Source organism: Euprymna scolopes, chromosome 35, assembly GCF_053919585.1.
Source record: "Euprymna scolopes isolate OS-2025 chromosome 35, ASM5391958v1, whole genome shotgun sequence".
Lineage (NCBI taxonomy): Eukaryota > Metazoa > Mollusca > Cephalopoda > Sepiida > Sepiolidae > Euprymna > Euprymna scolopes.
The window spans coordinates 67,821,823-67,843,613 of NC_136516.1; the positions used below are offsets into that span (position 1 = coordinate 67,821,823).

Genomic DNA, 21,791 nt, shown 5'->3' on the forward strand with positions numbered 1-21,791 from the left:
ATATTAAAATGATGTCCATGAATTCAACTATAATCAAATGACAAAATCCAGCAAGAAAATTTTTTGTTGGCTTTATTTGCAGCAATACGGATTGTTAAAGGCTAATATTATATTTTTAATATTTGCATTACGACTTTGAATATATACATATCTATCTATCTATCTATCTATCTATATCTATAATATAAACCTGAATGTCTATGTGTGTGTGGTCACGAATAGGCTCCTATATGGTTGACTATTTTAAAAAACTGATTGCATATAATGATAGAAGATGTATCAAGGCACAGGAATGGATATGTTTGATCTGGCAGAACAGTGGTTCATTGAAATTGTGGGGTCTGCGTTCGCGCCTGGTCCACAAAGTATGGAAATAAAAAATTTAAAGATTAAAAAAAAACGTTTACAAGTGTTTTTGCTATAGATGTACATAAGAATACTTTGATATGTATGTTTTAACTTAAATAGGGATGGTATAATAAAATTGTGGGGTCTGTGTTCGTGCCTGGCCTCCATAGAATGGAAATAGGCACAAACTTTAATAAAGACTTTTCATATCTATCTGCGTAAGTATACTTTGATAATTATTTTTCGGTCCTGGATATGACCTTAAACTATATCCGATGGTGAGGCCCAAGCTTGCAGGCCTTAGGGAGTGTGGAGCCACCCTTTAATTGCCATTGCTCCCAGGTCCACTCTGACCGGAGTGGTAGCACCTCTTAGGGTCCCAACTATGGGTTAAATAGAATACGACTTAAAAAACAAATATACTATATTAAAAAATCGTTCTTCAAAATCACCAGATTCGGCATTAAATAACCTGAAAAGGGTTATGCCGTAAAACAAAACAACCAACCAACCATAATTATGTTTCAGTTTGAAGAAATATGGTATAATAAAATTATGGGGGTGTTCGTTCGCACCTGACCTCCATAGAACGGAAATATGTCACAAAGTTTAACAAGTTTTTTTAATATAGATCCACAGAATATTGTGATAAGTGTTTCAGTGTGAACAGGTATGGTATAATAAATTATAGGGTTTATCTATTTTATTTTTACTTTCATCATATTTTGCTTTAGTTTTGATACCCCCAAATTCGAAGCTATCTCATTACAACCCTTTCTTTTCATAACCTTTCATACTTTCATAAATCAGATTCCATTTTCTGTCAGCTGTTTTTGAACCCAGTCAACGACGGGTACTTCTGCCAGTATATATATATATATATATATATATATATATATATATATATGTGTGTGTGTGTGTATGTATATGTAATCGACAGACATTGTTTCACTGTATCACAGCTCTTCAGTGCAGCTAGACAAGCAACTACCTCCAGCTTGAATTGAAACTTGACCGCCTAGGCAAGAGTCGGTGCTTCTAACCATGATGCTATTTGGCTACTGCTAAGATGGGTATGTGAAATTACTATGATCAAACATTGTTCAAGCGCTTAAGCTCATTTGTTTACACAAAGATCATTGCATTATATACTAGTGGCAGTTGGTTATTTAATTCCTCAATATGCTTAACCCAATATATATATATATATATATATATATATACTAACAAAAGTGCCTGTCGTTGACTGGGTTCAAAAACAGCTGACAAAAAATGGACTCTGATTTATGAAAGTATGATAGGCTATGAAAAGGAAGGGTTGTAAATTTGGGTTGAATTTGGGGGTATCAAAACTAAAGCAAAATATGATGAAAGTAAAAATAAAATAGATAAACCCTATAATTTATTATACCCTACCTGTTCACACTGAAACACTTATCACAATATTTTGTGGATCTATATTAAAAAACCTTGTTAAACTTTGTGACATATTTCCATTCTTTGGAGGTCAGGCGCGAACAAACACCCCATAATTTTATTATACCATATTTCTTCAAACTGAAACATAATTATCAAAGTATATATACCTAGTATCTTTATTAAAGTTTGTGCATATTTCCATTCTATGGAGGCCAGGCATGAACGCAGACCCCACAATTTTATTATACCATCCCTATTTAAGTTAAAACATACTTATCAAAGTATTCTTATGTACATCTATATCAAAAACACTTGTAAACGTTTTTTTTTTTAATTTTTTATTTCCATACTTTGTGGACCAGGCACGAAAGCAGACCCTACAATTTTAATGAACCACCGTTCTGCCAGATCAAACATACCCATTCCTATGTCTCGATACATCTATCATTATATGTAATCAGTTTTTTAAAATAGTCGACCATATAGGAGCCTATTCGTGACCAGATACACACACACACAGACATTCAGCTTTATATATATATATACACACAGTGGCACCAAAGAAGAAAGTCTGCACTTGTAATGTTTTCAAAAACTGCAATTTAAGCTAAATTGAATATAACTGTTTAAACAACTTATAGTTCATTTGATTTGCTTTTTATTCCTCTATAATTTTATCTGTTCATATTTGACTTTTGATTGAAGTGTGTTAATGTTTACGTCTATTAAAAAGAATAACTTCAAATCGAGAAGGCAAAAAGAAACTCCAAACAGTGGAAAATTGTTATTTAAATGTAACTTTAAAACATTAATGCAACACAGATACAACAGGAACACAATGAACTAGTTAATATTTAGTAGCATAACCCTTCTGTAATTTGACAGCCTGCAGTCTTTTGGGCATTCCTTGAATTAGACTGCAGTAATACTCCGGTGAAAGGGTATCTCACTTCTCCTTAATTTTTGTCCAAAGTTTAGTTTTTCCAGATTTGAAATTTTATCATTGTGTAGCTGTTGCCTGATGTAATACCATACGTTTACAATAGGATTGAGGTGTGGAGATTGTGCAGGCCAATCCAAACATGGAACATCATGCTCTTCAAAGAACCTCTTGACATTGTCAGCTATGTGAATGGGAGCATTATCCTGCATGAAGATGCGATTATCATCCAAATTTCAGCCAAACTAGAGTAGAAAATGCTCAGTCAACATATTAATGTACTTGGTCGAATTAATTCGACATTGCAAGTGAACTATAGGCCCTGAACCATTGGCACTGATTGGCACACCAAAACTGAACCTCCACCACTTTACAACGTTGAAAATGTGCATCTAGAATTAAATTCTTTATCCTTTCTCCGGACATATTGCCTACCATCACTGCCTATTGAACTTGCTTTCATAGCTAAAAATCACTTTCAACCAATATGGAGGGTCATGATCTTCATTGCATCTGATGAAGTCCAGACAACATTTTCTGTTCTTTACAGAAATCATTGGCTTGCGTCTTGCAACGCAGTCTCGCAAATTAAATTCCTTCAAACTGTTTTTAACTGTAGAAAGAGAGCATTTTTTTTGTTGGATTTGGGGCGGTGTTTCAAATCTATTTCTAAGACTGCGGATCTTGCTAGCATTGCCTTCCCTGTAAGAAGTAACTCTAGGACGACCAGATTTAGGGGCATCACAAACACTGCCGGTGTTTTGGTGCTTTTGCACAGTCTTTCATACCATTTTCACATCACATTTCAATCTGCGGCTGATTTCTTGATTGGATAAACCAGAAAGGTGGAGATTAATGAGCTCCTGACGTATATAATAAACATATGGACTAAATGTTACGTTATATAACCTTGAACAATATCAATTATGATTGAAGATGCTTTGTTGTATATTTTAAGCTAGTTTTAAGCTCATTTGTTGCTGCGGAGTTTATTTTTGCCTTTTCGGTTTGAAGTTAATTATTTTAAATTGACGTGAATAATAAGTTCAATTAAAAGTCAAATACGAACAGGTAAAAATTATAAAGGAATAAAAGGTGAATCAAATGAGGTGTAGGTTTTTTAAATTCATTCAATTTAGCTTAAATTTGCAGTTTTTGAAAAAAATGATGTACAGACTTTCTTTTTGGCGTCACTATATATATATATATATATATATATATATATATATATATATATATATATATATATATATAAAACGTGTGTGTGTATATACTGCTGACGTTGCCCATATGAAAATATATTGCTGCTCAGAAATAATTTAAAATATAGCCATGTTTACAATTTTGGTTTTGTAAGAAAAGATAAAAACAAGACTTGCAATATGAAGTCAAATAATAAAAAGTGCGATGATGTCTTCCTTTAAGAACAAATATTTGTTCTTATGGACACTTGTAAAAACAAATTAAATCTTAAAAATACAAATAATTAGAATGTTTTAACTACATTCTTCACTGAGATATTTTTTATTTAATTTTATGAAAAAAAAAGTATTTTTAAAGTACGAATTTCGTTTATTTATGTTTTTATATATTTTCAGTTATTTTATAAATCTAACTGATAATTGCTTCTTTTGACTGCAGACGAAATTAAAAAATAATTTCAATGGTGTGTTAATTTTTTTGTGAAGAATGTAATGTTTATTGAAACTTATTTGAATGTTCTGTTGGTATATCAATTTTTATAACACACAAACCAACAAACACTGTCTTTATATATTGTTACTTCTAAACCATCTCAACAAAAATAACCTTCTTAGTGACACTCAATATGGTTTCCGTTCTGCTAGATCTACAGCAGATGTCCTTACAGTTATATCGCATAGGATTAGCAAATCTCTCGACGGTGGCAATCTTTCTAGGGCAATTGCTCTTGACATATCTAAAGCCTTTGATAGGGTATGGCATAAAGGTTTACTTCATAAGATCGCTAGCTATGGTATAGCTGGAAAAGTCTTCTCAATTATTAAATCATTTCTTTCTGATAGATTCATAAGAGTAGTAGTTGAGGGGCAAAAATCAGAAGCTCACAATATTAATGCCGGTGTCCCTCAGGGATCCATCCTGGGCCCAACTCTTTTCCTGATCTACATTAATGATCTTCCAAATCATATCCTTACATCATTTGTAGACATTTATGCTGACGACACTACCATTTATGGTACCACATCTAAGACAGTAAACGAGCAAGTTCTCTCCAATTCTCTCTCCTCTGATCTTGAGCACGTAGTACAATGGGGAAAGGAGTGGCTGGTTACTTTTAATGCATCTAAAACCAAGCTTCTCTCTTTACATCATCAACATTCTAATCCACATTTGTCATCAATTGAAATGAATGGCTCTCGTCTTCAGGAGGCCTCAAGTTTTGACAAGCTTCTGGGCTTGACCATTACTCCTGATCTTAAATGGAACACGTATATCAAATCTGTTGCCAAGGCCGCTGGAAAAATGGTGGGATCTTTCTATCGATCCAGTAGATATCTCACTGCTGATGCTATTCTCTATCTATATAAGAGCCAGGTACGTCCAAGGATGGAATACTGTTGCCACATCTGGGCAGGAGCTGCTAGAAAGAACTTGTCCTGCCTTGATAGAGTTCAAAATAGACTTCGTAGCCTCGTAGGAGATGTCCTTTTCTCCTCCTTGCAACCTCTATCTCACAGAAGAGATGTTGCGAGTTTGTCTCTGATGTATCGTTATTTTCATGGAAAGTGTTCAACTGAGCTTCAATCTATGGTCCCCCCTCGCCAAACTTTCACAAGAAACACTCGTCTAGCTGTAAACACTATCAATAATTTCCCCCACTCTTTATCTGTGCCTAAACCTAAACGTAGATTCCATGAACAAAGCTTCTTTCTTAGAACTGCACGCCTGTGGAATTGTCTTCCGTTTTCCTGCTTTCCGGCTGACTACAATATGGTTTTGTTCAAGTCTAAAGTAAATAAGTTCTTGATGAGCCGTTCCATATAAGTTATTAAATTTACCAAATTTTCATTACTAATGATTACTATATTGACCAACTTCTACTGTACACTCTTTAACCCTTATCCTTGAGTGGCCTCTGGGCCTTGATAATGTGGTGATGCCTTTGTAAAAAAAAAAAAAAAAAAAAAAAAAAACCCTGATTTTTCAACTGGGTTGGCAAATCACCAAAGTAGTATGTCACAACAATAGTTAAGAGTCTTAAAATTTTCAAATAACAAATTTGATTTTCTTTTAAATTTTTTAAAACTCGGGTATGTTAAGTTGGTTGACATTACTCCCAGGCCCATTCTGGCACAGATTTTATCTTTGGGTTAAATAGAATTTCTCCTGCATATGACATAAAACTACATCGTTGTATATACATAGATTTACATTAAGCAATTTTATAAATTAGATCCCAATTATAATTTAAATATCTTTAAAGTATCATAGTTGAGGAGAAATAACTTTTACTAGTTTTCCTGGTATTTACATCTGGATTATAATAATTATTTCAGTAACTGTTTCTATGGCCGTGTTTTTAATTAATGTAATTTGCATAAATTGTATTACTATTAAACTCACCATTTTAGATGTTTCATTATGTTTAACAGGTAAACCTATTTTGTTTTTATTATTATACTAGCATTTCAGCCCGGCGTTGCCCGGGTGTTTGGATGTGTGTGTTGAGCAAAAAAAAAATTTTTTTTTAATAATATAAAGTGGTAGTAGGAAGGCAGGCTCGAACTCGTACCCTGAAGGAGGAAAAGAATGGGGAAAAAACCTGACGTCTTTGCTGTTACAACCACCACCAAACCGGAAGTGACATAGGTTTTAATTAAGGCTAGACAATCGAAAGGAGAGGATGACTTTCAAAAATATCGGCGAAACCCCCCCCCCCCCCCCCCCCCGTAGAAAAGTGTCTAGTTGAAGATGAAGATATTAATATTTTTAACCAATTTTTCGATATTTGTCGTCTGAAAGGTCAAACTTTAAAACGATAGTGATCTTGTAAAAATCCGTCGCCTCTGTCAAAAGTTTTAGGCAGATATGCAAACATACATACATACATTTATATATGGGTAACTAAAAATTTTCGACCCAAACCAATTGCCCTATCTCTGAATACCCTTTATGTAAAATTTCAAATGTTTAGACCAGAAATTGTCTGAATAATTTGGTAGAGACCGCAGAGGTCAAATTTAAAAAAATTTTTAAAAATTTAAAAATTTGACCTCTATCATGACCTCTTAACATTTATTGTTTTGGGCTCAAATCAAGTTATTAAGTTAGATCCATGTCCAAGGAACCTATATCTAAAATTTCAAGTGTTTAGACTCAAAATTGTTGGAGGAGTTTGGTAGAGTTCTCAAGAGTCAAATCGTTGAACTTTGACCCCTTAACAGCCAAATTTCTGGTCGAAAATGGATTACAAAGATTTTCCCAAATCTCAGTACCCTGTATATCAAATTTCGAGTCTGTAGACTGAAAATTGACAGAGTTATTGTGTAAGAAAATGTACACACACAGACACATACACACAGAAACGTTCACTTTTATAGATATATAGATAATTAAACAGCGACATACAAAACATTATTTTTAGCTTAAATAATATTAATAACAAATTATTTCCAATCATATTGTAAATGTTCATAACAATCTGTTCAAAAGTAAAGACATTATAAGCATTTAATTGGGGGAAAAATAACATTTGTAACAATGAAATTACAGGATTGGTCTTTCCAATAAGATTTCTTGAATTAATGTGTTTTTTTTTCTTCAATTTCAGTGAAAGAGCTAGCCACACTTCAAAATAAACATCTTAACCTTCCAACAATGGACGATAGCATTGATGAAGAACATGCCATTGAAATTCAAACACAGGAAATTACACAGGTCAGAAAAATTTGTCCTTCAACAGCGAAAGATCTCCATCGCCTTTTATATTCTAATCTTTTCTTTTTTAGTCAAAATTTTTAGATTTCATACACTAAAAATGAAAAGGTTACAATTTTTCTTATATCTAACTCAAATACCCAATGACTGCTTAGATCAGATATGAAAGCAAAAGTAAAAAAGAAATTACATATTTTTTAATAGAATCACTTTAAACATCAGTTTAACATTGTTAAACATTTTCCACAATTAACGACAATACAAAAAACGCTTAATACATGACAACACATTAATAAACGGATTATATTACACTTTATTCTTTTTGCTTGCCAAAAAAAATAAAACATAAAAGATAACAAAGCAAATTAAAATTAACTCATGACGATCACAAAGATCAAAAGCGCTAGAGATAAACTGAAGTATATAACCAGAAACTGAAGAAAACAAAACAATTTAAAAAGATGCAAAAATTGGAAGATGCTGTTATTTTTAACTCCAATAATGATAATATATATATATATATATATATATAGCTCAATATCTGTGTGTCTGTACAGGAATAGGTTCCTATATGGTTTACTATTATACTAAACTAACGGCATACAATGATAGAAGAGGATCAAGGATCTGATAACGTGTGTTGTGTGTGGGGGCACACAAGGGGGAATTCTATGCATGCGTATGCTCGCACCGTTTCACGTAGAGCTACCAAATTTGGCAAGATAACCCATCACGGGGAAAGGTAAGTTTTGACAGGTTACATCACTCACTCCAACCAATGAGGGTGGGGGCCCCAAGGAAGGGGGAGGGGTTCACTTATAGCTAGAAATCCTGTGCACACTCATGTCGTTTGATGTATACTTATAGAGTTACCAAATATGGTAGGGTAACCCACCATGGGGGTGGAGGAAGTTTTGATTGGTTACACTGCTCACCCTCACCAACGGGGTTGGGACCCCAGTAGTGTCACTTATAACTTGGAACACTGTGCGCTCACACTGTTTGACGTAGAGCTACCAAACTTACCCTGATAACTCACTACGGGAAGGTTACAGATTACATGAGTTCAACATCCGTGTCTGCACATCTATAAGTTGAAATGGAATATAAGATACAAAAAGTATGTAGAAAATAAATATTCGCTTAAAAGAATTTAAAAAGTTATTTATATTATTGAAAGCAGAGTCCATTTTTTTTAAGGCTCTTTGAACCCATTCAACAATGAGTACTTTTGCTAGTATATATATATATATGCATATGAAGACAATTTTAAAATTTTGTATTAGTAAAAACTTTTTATATATTATATTATTATAGATAAAAGAAAGTCTGATTTTTGTAAATAAATACTTTGTTATTTTATTTATTTGTGTTTTTACTTTTTAGATTTTTTCCCATTGCCAAAATCTGATCCATCAAATAAGTCGACGGAGTAAAAGTGGGACACATCAAGAAATCAGACTTTGTAAAAACATTGTTAGTTCATTGGCCAGAACGATTCAAGAAATGTCTATTAATTTTAAAAAATATCAATCAGCATACCTGCAGCGTGAGTCTCTTCTGCTTTTCATTTTGTTTTATTCTTCATCTTTTGATGGGAAGGAGGGGAGGGCACTTTATTTTGACTCTCTTTTTTCCTCCTTAAATGTTTTTGTTGTTTTCTCTAAGTTTTTGAATTGACTCAAATACAACAACAAAAAAAGTTTGTGCTGCATTGTCCTTCTTTATTGGTTTCCCTGTGAGGACAGAGAAAGGCACAAAGTCAGTTCATAATTGTTTCAAAAATCACCCTTCACTGATTCAGAACAGACACAACGCTTTGCTCCAAACCAAAAGGCTAAGAAAAATCCAGAAAGTTTTTTTTGCAAGATTTACAAATAATAATTTCACTCCTTTAATCATAAAAATAATTTTTTATTTAGCAATGGATATTTGTGACCAAGGTTGCAAAGTCGGAAGATATAATCTCTGACTCTTAGGATTCCAAAAATTCTGGTTCCAACTCATCGAATTCCAAAATATCCAACTCTGACTCTTTATTTTAAATTCTTCCAATATCCCAACTATCTCTTCATTCTTCAGAGATTAAAAAATCTGATTGATTCCTAACATTTTTATGAGTGCAACTTTGACTCCTTTCAAAATCTTCACCCTTGACACCACAGCCTGGTTTGGATCACAATAAAACTGAAAAAGATATTCCTCATAACTGTCCGTTGACTCTTTTAGGTTGGTCATGAGAACTATAGCCAAGGATTCTGTATATTTTTTGCACTTATCAGTCACCACTTGTCGAGGCCAAAAGCTACTTGAAAATAAGAGATTAATTAAGTGTGTGTATTGTCAATATATAATATTATCAGAGGATTGAAAATGATCGATGAAATGAACAAAGTTTGATTATTTATGGCGACAGTTTATGACAAATATTTGATTACATTGGATTCAAGATTACCCTGTTGTAGTCTGCAGAGAAGCAGTCTCATAGTAATATGTTCCACAGATGGGATTTTCTTGGAAAGAACCTCTGTTCATGGAATTCAGCCTGATACTAGGCACATGGACAGAGAAAGGAAAGTTCTTTCCAGTTATGGTAGAAAAAAACGAGTTCTTGCTGTGAATGTCTTACAAGGAAGAGCAAGAGCTTCAAAATCAGTTGAGCATGTTCTATGAAAATAGTTATAGAGTAGAGAAATGTTAGCAACTGCTCTTCTGTGAGAATCGGGCTGTAGAAAGTAGAATTCCATGATAAAAATATGTAAGACATTTTACTGCAGATACAATAAACACAAATGAATTTCAAGAAAACTGAGGACAAGGGAAACACGACTTCTTTCTGCTTGTGGTTGATTCAAGTGAGAGAGAGAATACCACTTCTCTTCATGCCAACGTCTGATTCAAGAAGGCCTGAAAATGTCTGCTAAGCACTATGACGATAAAACTGATACAGTCTGTCTCTGATGACAAGTAGACGTTAAAAAAGATAAAAACTAAGGTTGTGCTGCTGTCATGTCAGCAACTACAAAATTAATTAATTTAAAAAATCAAACTCATAGCTTTTTGGGGTTTTTTTTTTTGTTCCTTGCATAGAAAATATAGAGAAGAAAGAATTTTTTTCAAAATTAGATTTTTCTTTCATTAAAATATAATTTTGGAAGATATTAACTAAGTTAAAAATACAACTAGCATAAAACATTTTAATGAACAGAATAATTTCAAAATAATGTCAAAGAAATTAATTTATATGGAAATATTTTTGTTTATTTTATTGAATATTTGAGAGAATTTGATTAAAATCACTAATAAGTTATATTATCAGCCAATATCATTACATATCTGACACCAATCTGTGCTTCAAAATGAACTCTTTTCTATCATCTTCTCCCTTTGAGCTGTGTGATGTCATATCTGTTTCTAGTAATTATCACAGCCTAAACAGTTTTCAACTCAGGATTATCAATTTGATCTCTGCTCACCTTTTAGTAAGTAAATTAGATACTAAGGAATCTACTTGTTCAATCTAATACATGATGGCATGGATAAAGCATAGATAAAATAATGGTTTTATTGCTTGGATGGATGTATTCTTTTTTTTTTTTTTTTATCCTAAAAAATCTGCTTGTGAAAATGAAAAGATTTGCATGATCAGTTTTTATAAATTGAAAAGTTTTCTTCTTTTTAAGGATTTCATTTCATTTAGGAACGCTGTCAGGTAGTATGTGAAGTTATTTTCTTTTCTAAAATCATTTAAATGTTATTTCTTTTTACCAGGATTAAAAATGAGAGAAGATCGATCACAACAGTATTTTGATGCCAATATTAATCTTGGATCTGGATTCTTGGATGATCAGGATTTGTTACTGGAGGACAATTCTTATGATATGGTAAGAAAACATCCTTATTAAACGGAGTTTCTCCCTCCCTCTCTCTCTCCCTCTCTCTCTGTCTCTCTCTCTCTGTCTCTCTCTCTCTGTCTCTTTCTCTCTGTAAAAATGAAGAAAGATGAATTTGCTTTTCAATATCAGATTGACGTTACACATTTCTTCATGATATGTCTTAGTGGCTTTATCTGGATTCCCACATGTTTTGTCATTGTTTTGGATTTTGCCTTCACTGCATGCATGGATTTTTGATGAACAGTGTAGAATTATTTATTTATTTAAAAAACATTTTTTTCTTTTTTTTTTTTTTTTTCTTTTTTTTTTTACTCATGTTATTATGACGTATCCCAACCCTACTGGGGACTATAGAGATGGGTGACGTAACGAGATATATAAAAAAAAATAAAATAAAATTTCCCGGGTTCCTTGATAAGGCATGGTTATGGGAAAGGATTAACCATTTCGATGACAACAATAAAAAGAAATGTACTGGACAACGAAATTATATAAAAAATAACGAGGACAAGTATCGTTTAAAAATTAACAAACTTTTATTTATATAAAAATAAATAAAATTCAAGAAAAGAAAAAGAAATATATTTAACTAAATAGGATGGTCCTATATTATTCAAATTCTACCGAGAGAAAAATATATAATCAACATATAACACAGTCAATGTTCACATCAAAGACAAGACATTGTCTGCTCAATTAAATACATGTTCTAGGATGAGAGAGAGAGAGATGTTAGAGAGATGGAGATTTTGGTTGAAAAACTCACTGAATGTCCTTTGAAATGTGTCCTTTCTTTTGTCTCCTTTTCTTTTCTTTTTTTTTAATATATTTCTTTCCTGTAAATTGTTTACATTTCATTATGCGCACGCAGGTTAGTTTTCATATTTCTATTCTTCGGATTGTTTATACGTTTCATTACGCGCATGCATGTTAATTGCTTCAAGTCTTTGTTTCTGAAGCTCATCGAAGTCCTTGATCTATAGTGAATATTTCACTGCTCCTTTGATCCTTTCTTCACTGGGTCATGGCCTACTATAATAATACGGCCGTATATGTCAGATTGGGAGGCAATTTTCTAAGAGGCCATTGAAACTAACACAAAGGGAGGTAACTCAGAAATAGTTTTCTATTAAAACATTATTTCAGATGTTAATGCTTAGATAATTAAATAATTATTTCAGGTTTTAATATTTGAAATAATGCTTAAATGAATTCTACTTACATATTTTACTGTTATCCTGTTCAAAGTAAAATGTTTCCATTAATTAGATGGATTTTTCCCTTTTATTTCTTTATAATACACAACAAAACAAAAACAAATTCATTTTGAGTTGTCTCCCCTGACCTTTCCAATAATTTTGTTGTTTATAAATATGAAAAAAAATATTTGCTTTGACTACAACAGGTTATCTGTTTTTTAAAGATTTTATTAGAATATCTTTTTTTAAGAATATCAAAATATTTACAAAGCACATGAATATAAAGATTGGAAAGGAAGGAAATTGCTTTTCACTCTGTTACAAAATTATCAAATCATTAACTGCTATCTTTCTTACAAGAGGAATTTTAAAGTATCTTTACAAAGCACAAGAAATTCAATAAAAATTGTAAATAAAGGTAAATGTTCAACAGTAAATTTCACTTTTATTTTGATTGTTGCCGCTTTTTAAAAAATTTTAATGAATCTTTTCTAATTTCATCTGAAGAAAGTTTTTGTTTGTTGTTATAGAATATATTTATAACAATTTTTGTTGCAAATTTATGTACTTTTTCAATGTGTTTCTCATATAAATACATATTTTGGTGAATAAGTTTTTAAAATTATTTTTGCAGACTTCCTAGTTGTAGACTGACCATGTTTTTCAATGAATTGAGAAGAAAAATCCAAAATTTCAAAGCAAAAACAAATAAATTCATCAATCTGAGTGGATGGAATTGTCAAACCTCCTCGAGATGATAAATTAAGATAACGATTCTCAGTGATCTCCGTATCATTGCCAACCATAAAAGTAGAACAAATATCATAGTTAAAGCGCCTCAAAAGTTTTTTTGCAACATAACCAACAATTGAATATGCTACTTCTTTGCTGTCAGGTGATAAACATAATTCATTTATTTCTGACTCATGTTTGGACAAAATATCCAGAAGATTATAATTTTCATTCTTTGACAATGGATTGAGGTTTTCCTGCCAAATGTTAATATTTTCTTTTAAAAGGGATCTACAGATTAAAATCTTTTCACTGCTATAAATCTCATGAAGACCCATTAAAAATCTCCCTCCGCTCATTTGACGATACTGTGAAAATCGCTTTTCAAGGGGATCACTTTGAAATCTACAAGTGAGAATATATTCATATCCATCATTCAGCAGTTCTTTCATAAGCATTGCTTGTGCTCTCAAAATTGTGACAAATGCTTTGCTAGTCTGTGCAGTGAGGCAAAAGTCAGAAATTTTTGACCAAGACTTGACCCAGTTAGAAAATGTTTAGTAAAAGTTGATTTTATCATCACTTGCAGTAACAGCATTATTAAAAAAATACTTATTGGACCAATAATACTTATTTCTTTTCCCTTTTAAAATAAATTTTTCCTCAAAATGTTTTATACATAAAACTGAATTTTTTGTTGCAATCCAATCAGCACAATTTACAAATTTTGTCCATTTTTCAAACAGGTCGGGTTTGCCATGATGAAAAGTTGATAGATTTTCGTGGTTTTTATAACCAGTTTTGCAGCAAAATGCAACGCATTTGTTCATCATTTTGTTTAGCTAATTATAACAAAACTTAAACAATATTTAAAAAAGATAATATATATTTTTTTACAATATTTAAAATGGGTAGAAAAAATTCAACAAGTAGAGATCGCAAAAACGTTTCTAAGCATAAAAATCGCTTACATCTTTGAAAAAAAAATCAAGGGAGGTTACTCTATTGTACTTTTGTTCTGTAAATTAACATGAATAAAAGCGGTGAAAACATTTTATATGGATAAAAACATATTTTAAGAATGAAATAATATAAAAATATTTAAATAAAAGTTTATTATTCATTATTTCAAGAATTAATATAAACTACTTTTGAGTTACTTCCCTTTGAAATTTTTAACGTTGTATGCGGCTTGAGCTTACAGTTTTCCATAATAAAAACGTGGCCTCTCATTTAACATACGGGGCCATATGTATAGTAGGCCATGACTGGGTTCATTTTTTTTTCCTTCAGTCGATATTCTAACTTTGACTGCTGATCAAAACAGATTTTGGCCGTTACCAATGTCTTCATTTATAGCGATACCGCGCCGCTAACTTCACTGCCTCCACCTTCGCCTCTTATGACCTGTCGCTTCGAAGCGCAAAGCTTCACTGACTGTTAACAACTTTTTTTCAGTCACCTCTCTCTCTCTGTATATGGTCTATCTCTCTTTCTCTATATGGTTTATCCTTCTCTATCTTTTCTCTCTCTCCTCTCTTTTTCATCTATGAGCTTTCTTTTCTCTGTCCTCTTTCACCCTTCATTTACAGTATTTGTCTCTTCCTTCTCCTCCTGCTCGCAGGCCTCCTCCTTCCCATTTTTCTGTTTTGTTTACAAAATGTGAACCAGCAGACGAGAATGGGCCTTTTTAGGTGCAAAATAACAAAGTAAATAAAATATAGAGAAAATATATATCCTCTCGGTTTAAAAATCAATAAAATAATTTATTATACATTTTTATAAATGTATCATAATGTTCACCCCTTACAAAGCATATCACCACCTGGACCTAAGGGGCTACTATTTGGGGCCATGTTTAGGAAAGATTAACAAGATATTTGTTTATGTTAAATTTAAACTTCTGCATATCAGGCAGCAGGAAGGGAATTCCAAAGTCTATCTGTTCGAGGGAAGAAACTATTAGAATAGAAAGCTTTCTGGCATTTAGAGACATCAAGTTAGTTATATATTATATTAATTTACTGTACATACCTGGTGCTGCCCAGGAGTGTTTTAATTTCATTTGTTACATTTGTTTTTAAATACTGTTTTTTTTTTTGTTTTTTTTACCAAATTATTATTATTATTTCTTTATCCTACAAATGTTTAATTTAGCTACCACACATAGCATGCACAATGTCAGTGTGATAAGAAAATTCCTACCAGACTTGTATTGCTATATCACAAAGTTGATTGTGATTTTTATTTGTTGCTTAAGATCAAGGTTAGTGTGTCCCAATGAAAAATAAACATGATTTTTTTATGTATTGGCACAAGAAAAAAAAATTTACACATAATAAGATTTAGCAATTCTCAAAGACCAATCAAAAATTCCATCCACTTCCTATTGTCATTATTTGTAAGTGTTTGAACGATGTATAATATATAGTAAAGTTTTAAATGTAAATGTTTTCTTAGCAAATGCCAGATAGTGATCCCACGGCTAACACAATTTGTGGAATACCGGAGACTCCTTGGATTTTCACTGCATGTTCTTGTAAAACTCATGGTTATTCTTCACATAGCCACATGCTCTTTTGAAACCATTTTTGATGTTATTAGGCAGCGGATTAATGTTGACTTGCATGCTGCACCATGACAATCAAATTTATTTTTGAAAACTTCAAAATGCAGAACCTCTTTTGTGAATGCTGCCACAGGTGCGACACAATTATTGCCGCCCTTGAGGCAGACATCCAAAATTTAGAAACATGTTGGTTTATAGAACCAACATGTGATAGATAACATGGACATCTAAAGTGGTCATAGTATAACCAATGTATATAATGGTATGATTTATATTCATTATTAATAATCTTCATTTGACACCAGGAGAGATCAGCTATCATCAGAATTCATTGTTATGACTTGGCAATTTATATATCTATAAAAGTGAAATTGTCTGTGTGTCTCTACATTTCCCTACCAAAGTACTGTCAATTTTCAGTCTACAGATTAGATTTGACATAAGGGGTATTGAGATTTGGAAAAATCTTTTTAATCGGTTTTGGTCAGAAATTTGGGTGTCAAGGGGTCAAAGTTCAATGATTTGATCTTTGAAAACTCTACCAAACTCCTCCACTAATTTGGGGTCTAAACACTTGAAATTTTAGATGTAGGTTACTTGGACATAGATCAAATTTTTATATTTTGATTTGAGCCCTAAAAACTTTGACCTCTGCGGTCTTTACCAAATTACTCAGCCAATTTTTGGTCTAAACATTTGAAATTTTACATAAATTGTATTCAGACATAGGGCAAGCTTTTTAATCAGTTTTGGGCTGAAAATTTGGCTGCCAACAAGTCAAAGTTCAAAAGATTTTTGCAGTCTCTAGCAAACTCCTCTGCCAATTTTGGGTCTAGACACTTGAAATTTTAGATGTAGGTTACCTGGACATGAGTCAAACTTTTTAATATATATATATATATATGCACATAAAGTTATGAACAGTACATTGAGCCCGAGCAAAGCCAGGTTGAACTGCTAGTGTTGAAAAAATAACAATGGCAAATTTTTAATGTTATATCACTGCATTAATTTATCCGTATTAGGACAACTTACTATAATAATATTTTTGTTAAAGAGCTTGTATAGTAATGTGGAGTTAGCAAAATGTTTAACTTCAAGAATATATGTAAGGTCTCCCTGAATAAACCTATTTCGTTACATACTAAGAAATAAGTGGAAAAGATGAATCACTTCAGAGATACAAAAGCAAATCAAAATCAAATCATTGAAAGTCTGACGAAATATTTGGTTTTTATTGATTAAAAAGTAAATCTTTTAGCATCAAATTTGGTTTTAAAAATGATTTTTTATATTTGGTATATTTATTAGGTTGACAAAGTTCTTGCAGAATTTTTAATTTTGATTTCAAATGACGTATTTTCAAATAAGTTTTCATTATAATACCTTTACTTTATATATCACTTTAAAGGGCGTTTGTTGCTCTATTTAATTGTTTAAATTACAATCGTTTTAAAACAATTATGTCTTCTTTTCAGAATGTTGAATACAAGATGGAAATACAGCAAATTCGCACAATTTTCTTATTTCAATTCAAGCTAGTCCAAAAAGCTGCTGAAACAGCTCGTGATATCAACGAAGCATTTGACCCAGGAACCACTACTGAACGCACAGCACAATGGAGATTTCAGAAATTTTGTGGCAACGATGAGTCTTGAAGATGATGAGCGTAGTGGTCGGCTATCAGATGTTGACAATCAATTAAGAGCTTTAGTCAAAGCCAATTCATGCACAACTGTTCGAAAACTTGCTTCTGAATTAGACGTAATGTATACAACAATTTCCAACCACGTAAGAGAGATTGGAAGGACAAAACTTGACAAATGGGTGCTCCATAAATTGAACGACAAGCAAAAGAAATGCCGTTATGAAGTGTCATCTCCCTTTCTTTTACACAACAAGAATGACCTGCTTCTTGACAGGGTTGTGACTTGCAATGAAAAGTGGGTTCTTTACGACAACTGGTGATGCTGACGAAGCTCCATGACACTTCCCAAAATCAGATTTGCACCAAAATGAGGTCATGCTGACTGTTTGATGGTCTGCGAATGGTCATCCTTACAGTTTTTTGAATGCAGGTGAAACCATTACGGAGGTGAAGTATTGTCAACAAATGGTTGAAATGCAAAAGAAACTTCAACAACAACACCCAACATTTGTCAACAGAAAAGGCCCAATTCTTCTCCACGACAATGCCCAGCCACACATTGCTAAGCTGACCCTGCAGAAGTTGAACGAATTGGGCTACGAAATTGCCTCATCTGCGTTACTCTCCACACCTCTCATCTGCTGACTACCACTTTTTCAAGCATCTCAACAACTTTCTGCATGAGAGATGCTTCAAAAACCTAAGTGGTACCAAAAACGCCTTCAGCGACTTCATCGCCACCAGAACACAAGATTTTTACGTTACTGACATAAATACACTTGCATTGCATTTGCAAAAGTGTGTTGATTCTAATGGTGCTTATTTCGATTAATAAGTTTTTGTTTGAGCCAAAATATATTCCTCTGAATTAAAAACCACAAGAACTTTCTTATCAACCTAATCCTTATGTCTGCTTTTCTCCTACATACATAAATATATTTGCTTGTTTGCATTTTGTTTAATGAATTGTGGTAATTTGTTTCCTTCCTTGTTTGATAGAATTTCACCAAAGTCCAGAAACAAATGGTGGAAGACAATTCGGTATTGATACAACAAAGAGAACATGAAATTATGAAAATTGTTACTTCAATTCAAGATTTGAATGATATATTCAAAGACTTAGCCAATATGATTGTTGATCAGGTAAGATTGAATAAGCAATTATTTAACTGATTATAATCTAGTAAGTTTATCTGCCTGGCATTGACTGTGAATGTTTTTACTTTTATTTCTTTTTGAATTGCATAAATATTTTTACGTTTTCTTTTTAACTAGTTTTTACTTTGATTTTTGTTTTAACTTTTTTGTTTTATCTATACATTTTTTTTTTTAAATCTAATTACTATTATTGTTTTTAATAGGATTTTGAAAGTTAAATTTAATTATTTTATTTAATTATTACGTTTGACTATTAAATTATTAATTGAACCAAATTGTTATAAAACTATAACTAATTTTAAGGAAATCTTGTTTTAATTTCTGTTTATAATTTTTACTTATTGAAAATAAGTAGCTTTCAAAATTATAATCTGGCATTCATTATAATTTTAAAACTGTGCATGAAAAATGCGGAAATGATTTGTAATGATGAATTGTTTTATTTCAGGGTTCAATTCTTGATCGTATTGATTACAATGTTGAAATGGCCAGTGTCCAAGTGGAGAAAGGTTTGACCCAATTGAAGAAGGCTGAAAAACATCAAAAGAAGAGTCGTAAAATGCTGATCATCACCGTCTTGTCCATTCTCATCGTTATCCTTATTGTCATTTTGATTGCCGTTAAACATTAAGTTTATCATCCTATTTTATTTATTTATCAAAACGAACATTTGTGTATGCCTCCCCATCCCCTCTTGAGCTGGATTAGAGGGGAGGGATTAGCGATGATAATGATGATGAAGACTGTTTCTCCATCTCCAGGTCTTTCCTTTCTTTGACACACACGAAATGGATCAATCATATTGTTACTTGTGGAATTGGTTGGATGTAAGGATAAAGTGATGCTGAGGAATAGACAATATTGTATGTATGTATGTATGTATGCGTGTTTGTATGTGTGTATGTATGTATGTATGCGTGTTTGTATGTGTGCATACGCACAATTTACCACATGAATTCTTGTAGTTTCTGGCAAACACGGTTTTTTACCTGTACCTCATTTGCCACAGTTTTTCTGTGTGTGCGTATGTGCAGCGTCATCCTTAATGTACATTCATTTCCACGTTATGCTACATTCCTTGACATTCTGAGAGGCATTTCATTTTCTGACGACCCTCCACTACTACAAACTAAAAAGCTCACAAAAAAAATTTTAAAAATTCTAATTGTAAGAAGGGGGGGGAGGGCAGTAATTGATTTCAGCTGAAAAAAAGTGTTGTGCATTTTCTTATTTATTTACTTTTTTTTTTTACAAAAATTATTTATGAAGGTTTCTTAATTTATTCAGATCAACATTTTCACTGTATTAATTAATTATTTCTACTGCTAATGTTTAAAACTAAACACTTATAGGTTCTAAACTATTAGTGAGAATGGTACTAATTATTGCATGATGTACCCTTGGTATGCTGGCTGCGTCGCACCCATGGTATGCTGGATGCGTCGTTGGTAAGAAGAGTTTGTCAGACTAATTGCATAGATTACATTCTACGATCCCTTGTATAAGCAAATAATGTTAACTCTTTGGATAGGACATGGAGAATGTGTGTGAAATGTTGCCTGGTGTGTTTCACCATATCATTGCGCTTTAAATACCAGATGAAGCTAAAACCTTTAACTGATTGATTTTATTGCCTACATTCACAGCATTCCTTTTCTATTCATGACTTAGTACAAATTGGTCAAATTCATTAGCTGATTCAAATTCCATACGAAGGAAGAAATGAATATAGACAATAAAACTAATTGGTAGGAGATTAGTGTAAACATTATTTGTTTATTAAAAGGATTGTAGAATGTTAACCTGCACAGTGTGATGAATTCCTTGTAAAAGTGAAACACAATTATTTCTGTATAGCTTGATTGCCATAAGTGTATTTGATATCACAACTAAGCTTCAAGAAGAATTGAAATACAAAAATTAAAAAGACCTTTTCAAATTTTGAGAAGAGAAAATATGCCATGACTGGTGTGAAGCGAAGTTAATGTTCTTATGAGTTTTAGTTAATTACAAAAATCAAATTTCCGTTAAAGAAGCGGAGGGGGGGGGGGGGGTTAAAAGGATAGTTTTAGGGAAAAGTTAGAGAGAGTGATAAGGAGGGAGAAGTAATATAAAGATATAGAGGGGTGTATAAATACACTAAGAGGAAGAAAAAGAGAAGGGAGGAGTGAAAACAGTTGGCATGTAACTAACAAAGGTGTTAGATGACGATATTAACAATATTATAATTTAAGTCATTTAAAAGTGTTTCAACTATAGAATAAAAATTTAACTAAATTGGGTGATATTGTCTATCAATAAAACGCGGCGTTTTTTTGTTCAATTATTTATTTATTTTTTAATTATCTTTTGTTTTGAAATTAACATTGACTTTTTCCAGTTATATCGGATTGGATATTTATTTATTTAATTTATATCTTAATAAGTTAGAATATTTAAGCTTATCAAATAGTAGTTATTTTAGCTTTTATTTTGTTTCTACATTTACACATACATATACATACACACACACATAGACACACACAAACATACACATGTATGATATACCCACACAAACATGCACACAAACATATGTACATGTATAGATTGTGTTTTAAATTTTTATTAATTTATTTAAGTATTAATGTATTTATAATTTTTATATATTAGTTTTTTATTGTGATTCATAATTATTATTATTTCATTTCTTTTATTTTCTTTTATTAAAACTTATTAATCTTTTCTATAAGTTTTGGTAAATAAAGGGTGTATTTTAATCGAAATAATTTTCGAAGGATTTTCCAAAGAATTTTAAAATTCACCGATGGTTACCTTAATTGTTGGTATTTAATTTCTTAGTATTTTATATATCTTTGGAAGTAAGTAACTTGAATTATATTATTGGGACTCTTTAGTTGGATAATTTCAAAAATATGTTGGGGAATAGGTACAGTGAAACTAAACCAATATATTAAGTACGAAT

The 21,791-nt window shown here is 31.9% G+C and overlaps 1 protein-coding gene across 2 annotated transcripts in view; it reads left to right on the forward strand.

Annotated features, from left to right (window-relative positions):
- The window catches only part of LOC145259892 (syntaxin-16-like), a 55,978-nt gene extending 34,826 nt beyond the window's left edge, over nucleotides 1-21,152 (forward strand). For both annotated transcript variants that reach the window (XM_080117788.1, XM_080117786.1), the window contains exons 4-8: nucleotides 7,521-7,627; nucleotides 9,014-9,176; nucleotides 11,399-11,511; nucleotides 18,671-18,814; nucleotides 19,278-21,152. In XM_080117788.1, coding sequence (XP_079973914.1) covers nucleotides 7,521-7,627; nucleotides 9,014-9,176; nucleotides 11,399-11,511; nucleotides 18,671-18,814; nucleotides 19,278-19,460 — 710 coding nt within the window. In that variant the 3' untranslated portion in view covers nucleotides 19,461-21,152. The remainder of the gene's footprint in view (nucleotides 1-7,520; nucleotides 7,628-9,013; nucleotides 9,177-11,398; nucleotides 11,512-18,670; nucleotides 18,815-19,277) is intronic.
- Nucleotides 21,153-21,791: the final 639 nt, after the last annotated feature.